The sequence below is a fragment of the Cynoglossus semilaevis genome, chromosome 2, assembly GCF_000523025.1.
Source record: "Cynoglossus semilaevis isolate Cse_v1.0 chromosome 2, Cse_v1.0, whole genome shotgun sequence".
NCBI lineage: Eukaryota > Metazoa > Chordata > Actinopteri > Pleuronectiformes > Cynoglossidae > Cynoglossus > Cynoglossus semilaevis.
In genome coordinates this window covers 4,657,183-4,664,218 of record NC_024308.1, presented here as the reverse complement: position 1 = coordinate 4,664,218, position 7,036 = coordinate 4,657,183, and the positions used below count along the sequence as shown (strand labels likewise).

At 41.6% G+C, this 7,036-nt stretch overlaps 2 protein-coding genes across 7 annotated transcripts in view; both read right to left on the bottom strand.

The window, feature by feature from the left end:
- LOC103394580 (uncharacterized) overlaps nucleotides 1-2,066 on the bottom strand; it is an 8,546-nt gene extending 6,480 nt beyond the window's left edge. For all 4 annotated transcript variants that reach the window (XR_003048880.1, XM_025052975.1, XM_017042731.2 and 1 more), the window contains exons 1-2: nucleotides 919-2,066; nucleotides 319-648 (exon numbers count right to left, since the gene is read on the bottom strand). Coding sequence is in view for 3 of the 4 variants with exons in the window: in XM_025052975.1 (XP_024908743.1) it covers nucleotides 319-648; nucleotides 919-1,197 (609 nt within the window). In the remaining variant the exon portion in view is untranslated. The remainder of the gene's footprint in view (nucleotides 1-318; nucleotides 649-918) is intronic.
- A 365-nt stretch (nucleotides 2,067-2,431) lies between these two features.
- Nucleotides 2,432-6,414, bottom strand: LOC103394560 (interferon-induced protein 44-like). Of its 3 annotated transcripts, none has more exons than XM_025052999.1 (8): nucleotides 6,209-6,414; nucleotides 5,551-5,609; nucleotides 4,780-4,840; nucleotides 4,468-4,663; nucleotides 3,854-4,000; nucleotides 3,596-3,764; nucleotides 2,853-2,953; nucleotides 2,432-2,779 (listed from the first exon to the last, which is right to left on the bottom strand). In XM_025052999.1, the coding sequence occupies exons 1-8, from the start codon at nucleotides 6,211-6,213 to the stop codon at nucleotides 2,600-2,602; spliced, it is 918 nt and encodes a 305-aa protein (XP_024908767.1). In that variant the 5' UTR covers nucleotides 6,214-6,414; the 3' UTR covers nucleotides 2,432-2,599. The 3 variants fall into 3 exon arrangements, with proteins under 3 accessions (XP_024908767.1, XP_016898243.1, XP_024908770.1); XM_017042754.2 differs by having other exon boundaries at nucleotides 3,854-4,006; nucleotides 6,209-6,402; XM_025053002.1 differs by having other exon boundaries at nucleotides 3,854-4,006; nucleotides 5,551-6,097; nucleotides 6,209-6,396.
- Between the last annotated feature and the right edge of the window lie 622 nt (nucleotides 6,415-7,036).

The following is a 7,036-nucleotide window of genomic DNA, read 5'->3' as shown; positions in this document are numbered from 1 at the left end:
GCTGCCCCCGCGACCCGGTAACGGATTAGCGGATGAAAATGGATGGATGGATGGATGTGATTAATCCACATCTGTCCTGTGATCATTAAGAATAGAAATATTAAGTTTGACAGCCCTAATGAAAATTAAAAGTATATCTTAAATTCTTAGACCTGAGGATGTGAGGACGTCTTCTTACAAAATTGAACTTCAGAAACTTTGAGGATGATGTTGGTGATGAAGAGTTACTCAGTGACCGGCCTAATCCTTGTACGACTAAGTAAGGTATCTCATCAAAGCACTGCGTCTTTTCTACACATCAGACTCTTGGGGTCTTACTTGTTCCTGCTTGCCGTGGCCCTGCAGGTCATTTTGTCGACCCTCTGACAGTACGATGGTTTGACCATGCAGGGGTTGTTGGCACAGGGTGGGAACAGCCTGTTCCTCGGCAGCTCCAGCAGTTTGCGGTTGATGGAAACCTGATTGGGGAATGAGAGGAGGAGGAGGAGGAGGAGGAGGAAGAGGGTTGGGAGACTCTTCCAAGATGTTACGAATCACCTCCGAATCAATGTCGGGAATCTCTCCCCTCAGCATCCTTTGAGTGATGAGCGTCAACTCATCCTCTTGATCCATAGGCTGCTCTGACGAATCAACATCTTTGTTCAAACACTGGATATGTGACATTGATAGAAAAAGAAAAGAGAAATAGAACGATATCAGAGACCAATAACAGATCAGAGGAGGAGACAGAAAAATTTGTTGAACTTCTGATAAGACGTATTTCTTCAACTTTTCAATAATAAATATTTGATAAGTGTGGAGCGGTGTTTCTGTACATGTCATGTCATGTCTGTTTTTCAGCTATTTGTAATGTTTAAACTTCTTAATTGTGCTAAGTGTGATTAGCATGTTGTCCCCGTGTCAGTGCTAATTCTTTACCATTTCCTGGCCGTGGTCAACCACCTGGACATTTTGCTGATCCTCCGTCAGCAGGGCGGCGTGACCGTGCAGCGACGGTTGACACAGAGTGGCCGCAGACTGTTGGTCGGTGGCGTCAGTTGGCAGCTGACTGGCGCTGCTCACGCTCTCCGCTGACTGAGGGGGGGCAGCAGAGAGGGGGAGCTGCTCGGGTGATTCCTCCAGGATCTCATGGAATCCCACGTAGTCAACAGCCAGAATACTCTGGATAATAGTTTCCAAATCCAAATCAAGATCCATGGTTGGTCCCGATTTTTCCAGCCTGAAAAAAACTCTTCAGCTTTGTAGTACTCTCCCAGTGCAACGGTTAACTGATGAACGGGAGTCCCTCGGCATGTTGGGGTTGATGTTCTTTATGTTCTTTAATCATGATATGTTCTTTTTTTTTTTTTTCTTTCGTGCTTTATGGCACCTGTGATCCATGCTGGTGCTGCACTGCCTCTGTCCTCTGCACCATGTCAGGGGGAGTGGTTGTGGTTTTTATGGCGGTTAGAATTTCAAATGTTGTCTCACTGTATATGTCATTTGCCTTTGTGATCTTTCTTGATGTGTACAACTGACCTTAGTGTGTATTATTTACTGTTTAAATACAGTTGCCTGTACTGACAGTTGGCCTTTGAGATGTCTCACTACCGCCATCTTGCTGCAGTGACCTCCTTTGTTTCATTCATCTGATTCAAAGGACTGCTAATTGGCCTGTGGCAGCTGTAACGCTGCCTTCTCTTCTCTTGCTTTGTTCTCCTTACAGTTCTTCTCCTCACCGCCCTTCTCTCTGTTGTGTTCTGACAGCATGGAGTGACTCTACTGCCACCTATCTTCTGCATTTTCCTCCTCCTTTCTCTCTTCCGGTGCTGGACAGCAGCAAGCATCAGCTACGCTGCACCTCTGCACCAGCCACTCTCTCGTTTCGCTTTTCAAACACGCTCTCTTGGTTTGTTCTTTTTCTTTTTTTTTGTCAGGGGTGATTTGTTGCGCTGTGACTGCATCTCTGCCACCTTTGTTGACTTTAATCCTTCTGTGATCGGTGATGACATAATGTTTTGGTTGAATGGTCGGATTAATCTGTTCCATTAGGAGGATCAGTCAGTGACTCATCGGTTCAAACTGTTCAAATAGCGCAGGGAATGTTTTCATTGGCTAACGAGGTGTTTGACGAACAGTCGATAAGGTACATTCTGGCAGGTGAAAGGTTGCTTTTGTTGCGCAGAAATGCTACTCAGTTCTTAACAGCTGTTCACCAGACACTGTGAAGAAGACAGAGGTCAAAGGTTATATAATCCTTAAAAATGGATCTACATTGGACCAAAAACCCTTGTATTCTTCAAAGAACATACATTGGACCACGTCCAAAAACCCTTGTATTCTTCAAAGAACATCTTTATTCAACAAACTCACTTAAAAACTGGAAATTAGAGTTTGCCGAAATCTGTAGCTGTCGCTTCTTCACATCATAAAAAGGACTCGTCACATCATATTGATTTTCACTGTAGCATTTTCTTTATTCAGAAGATGAACGATGAGCAAAGGCCTGAATGATGGGGATGGAGCTTCACTGGGAAAGTTCCGGTTTTATAAAAAAAATGTCACCATTTATATGGCGTACGCACAAGGTTTACTGACTGAAGCTGTAGAATCGTTCACGTCAGTTGTTCGTTGATAATGGGACGTCCTTTAAGTACAGATCAGCGTACTGCAAGATGTGATCCACGGCACTCAGAAGCAGCACGTCTGTGTTGGTGTCCAGGTCCAGTTCTGCAGCATAGTTTTTCACTGGGACGACGTAGGAGGTGGACATTCCCAGCAGAGTTGCCACATTAGCGATCTATAAAACAAACAGCTGTGAGTGTGACGCTCACACACAGACTCAAGACTGTGTGCTGTTGTTTTCCACCTACCAACTGTTTTAGATGAATGCTGCTGTAGACCGTACTGATGTCTTTCTCTGTGTCAGGAGAAATCTTATCTATATGAGTCAGCAGAGCCACCTGGTGGATACCTGAGAGAAACACACTGGGGTTATTTTATTGAATTCAAATTAATTAGGCATTCAATTATGTCCCTCTTTCCTGATCGATACCAATAATGACACTGTGCCTACGGTGTCTGCTGTTACCCATCACCACACTATACCTTTCTTTTCTGCTCTTTCAAGTTGTTAACAATACCAGCACATATAATGCTTAGGATTCTGTTAGACTAAATGGAGAAATAAAAATGGCCTCAATCTGCACGACACAGATTCCAGACTGAAATAAGTAAAGACCTCACTGTTGATGTAGCCTAAACCTCAATGACATCAGTATAGTTAGTCAGAGTAAACCATGCATTAAATAATTATAACTTGACATATATCTAACACAGTATAGTTGGAAGGCCAAAAGTCTCCAGTGTTAAAATGTCCAGTGCTGTTGCCGTCCTTTTGGGCCCTCGGCTCTTTGACATGATTTCACTTCATCGGCTGTCGCTGACAAACCAGCACGAGGTTTTATTCAAACTCGTTAACATCCTTACACTGAGATATGTCTCCAGCTATGAAGAAGAGATATTTATTGCTCTGAATTTCACATGCTGTAGTCATGACATCAGATTATATGCCCCAGCAGAGATAACTAAATACTTTGGTTGGATCTGTGCTCACCCAGGTCACTGATGTGCTCTCTGAGCTGTTGGAAAGTGCTTTTGTAGCCTGTGAATGTGTTGAGTTTAGAGCCGTCCACCACAAAGGCCAAACAGTGGATCTTGTCCTTGAGCTCCGGCCACTTCACGTAGCCCGGTGTTTCTGATGTCACTGGCTGGTCAGGGCTGAACTGGAGGAGAAACAGTGAAGAGGTTCAGTCTCCAACAGTCCAACGGCACTCTGTTAAAGCTACTAACAGTACGGAGTACTATTTGACACCTTATGTCCCTCAGGTACATGACCTTTAATGACAGACAGGATGTCATGAAGGGTCAGTCCCGTCATGTCTTCATCCCTCAGCCCCATGATGTCACACAGCACCAGTCCAGTGGGAGCTTCATCCTTCTCTCCATGGATGTTGAAGGACTGCAGCTGACACAAACACAATTAGACTTTATTTTAAAACATAAACTCCAACATCACTTTTCTGCAGTTTAAAGTGATTCCTCCATGTCAACATGAGATTTCATTGAGCAGAGTTGGATTCATTACACACACCTGTGTCACAGACCTGTTCTGAACGTGTGTTTCTGTGTCTTTACCTTTAAATGGTAATGAGTCACTGCTTGCTCCAGACCTGAGGACTACTTCATGGAGGCCAAGCAATAGCTAAACAGCTAGCAAGAAATGGCTAAGCAGTAACAACACACTGAGGTCCAACCAAAGTCACAAAGTGTGGGAAATCGGAATGACTTGTTTTGAGAGCAAATTGTCCAAACTGACTTTTAAGGATGAGGACACTTCAGAGACACAACCCAAACCAAGTCAATTTGTCGTTTTATGTTCCCTGTCGAAAAACAAATAAATGAACTGGTGACGCTGATTCTTCTTACCCTTTTGGTAAAGCTGGTGGTGGAGGTGCCCACCATGGCTCGGTTGGTGACTCTTCCATTAAAGACCGATTGGACTGAGCTGATGAAGCTGGACTTTCCTGAACCAACTGGGCCAAGAAGCAGAACCCTGGTTTGATTCACCTCTTGATGCTTTGGTTTGTAGGAGCTGATAGTCTTCATCAGGCTGGTCCTCCGTCTGTGGGTGGGAGGAGACGCTGAACGCTGGTTGACTGCTTTGTTTTACCACAGACGTGACTTACAGAGGTGTTCTGAGGATCAGTTAGTTTAGAAGAATCATGGAAATCTACTCACTCTTCAGTCCACTGCACATCTCTCCAGGGAGATTCCAACATGTTGTGCTTTTTTGACAATGCTACAGAAAAAAAAAATCTAATATTAAAGACAAAAGTTAAAGATAAAATATCCGCTTTAACCAAATTACCTTTGGTTTGTTAGGGGGCTGACACAGCAGAGGGCCCCGACCTGCAGTCCATGGACCAGTACCGATCCATGGGTCGTTTGGTACTGGGCCACAGTGAAATAATGAATAATCTACTTCATTTAAAGATAATTTTTAATTTCCATTTAATTTCTTAATTTAAAGATAACTGGCAAGTTATCAAAAATGATGTCTTTAAGACTCCAATACTAACAGAATATGGTCTGGAAAGTGAACTGATCCTTAAAAATCCTCTAGCAATCCCTTGATAAACAATGCATCCCCCACTGGTCCGTGGAACTGGCTGGTACCGGTCAACCGGTCCTTACAACAAAAAGGGTTGTGGACTGCTGTTATACAGGACAAGAACATTATTGTTCATTCTGTTTCTGTGTTTGTTTACTGTCACCTTAGTAACTTGGAGTAACATTCTCCCACTTTGGGTCCTCCCACTAAACTGGTTTGCATGACCCACCCCTTTACTTTGGTTCCACTTAAACTGGTATGAGTGCTTGCTGGTACACCAGAAAGCACCAAGGACTCAGGAATGGAACGAGAGCCAGAACCAGAACCGTGTCTGTCTGAAAGCACCCTTTGTGGACCTTTAGGCTTTGTGTTTGAGTACCGTGGTGTAGAATACTGACCTATAGGACGTGTGTTCCCTTTGTCCTCGGAGTTGATGGTGGGTAAACTAAAAGTATATCTGATAAAAAACAAAACAAAACAAGATATGCAGCATGTTGGATAACACAAACAAGGAGCTTTAGTTTATAGAGCCAAGATGTGACCTTTGTAAAAGCAAATGCTCCAAATCCAATGTGCTTAAAAAAATGGCTCTCAAATGATGGTCATTTGAGGTCTTAGGACTTTACTTAACCAGTGGTAGGAGGACAGAGGACATGTAGAAAATCATCAGTCAATGGATGAGGACGAGGACACATTGGACAGTTCACGAGTCTATTGCAAATATCGCAGCTCGCATCGCAAATATATAAAAAACATTCACGCTCAAATTAATTCACACTTCGTGCCTATTGTCAGTTTATAGAATATCCAATAACTTAGTCCTGGATATTTCTGGACAGACTAAAGCTTGCCTCTAACTGGAAGTGTCCTCCCATAGGTCTGAGAGAAAAACAAACAACCAAAACACATCAGTACTTTAATTTCTTCGACCTGGTGACTGCTTTCCTGCGCACAGAAAAGTGAGAAACACTTTTACATCTCTAATTAACAACTCACTTGCATTTCATTGTAAACAACAAACATATATACTGTATGTGTGTGTTTATAAAAACTTACGCCATTCTTGTCTTGTCGTGTCATGTATGAGGACGAATAAACGAAGCTTTGAACGACGGGAGGGTTAAATACAGCGAAGAAGCCGTTTCTGAGTAAAGTGAAACTTAAACGTCAAACCCAAGTGCGCGACTTATTATAATATTACGTATTTTGCGATTTAAAAAAAATCTATAAAAAGAAAAATTGTTTTTAAAAAAACACCGTCAATGTCTAGTCACACTGCATTCTTTTAAAAATAACATTTTAATGATTTATTTTTGCCGGAAGTCACTGACTCTTATACTCATAGAGCATGATGAATAAACGGATGTTGATCCTGAAAAACACGGAAACACAAGATAGAAACTTTAAATTTATTTTTAAAACTTCAAATAAAACTTCCAATAACATATGCACAAATTTGAAATTATTCTTTAAATTTATTTTTAAAACTTAAAATAAATAACATATGCACAAATTTGAAATTATGAACTTGCATATAAAGCTTATTCTTTTGATACTTATTTTTAGAAATAACCATAAACTTTTTTTAATAACAGCGCAGTTTTAATAATGGCGCAATGTGTGGCGAATCGTTCTGTGGACGTAAAAAAAAGTTTTACTTTGTTTGTGGCGCTGTAGCTTTTACTTTTCTTTCTCCAGAATAGAGACTGTTCTCAGTACAACAGTTTTGATCTATAGTCTAAGGTGGTAAACACATGTTTCGATCCACAACCTGGTTTAATGATAGTTTCTGTAGTTCATCCTTTGTCGACATCCTAATATTTATAATCACATCATATAAGATATAAGAATATATTAATTTAAACATCTCCAATAGTTTGGGAA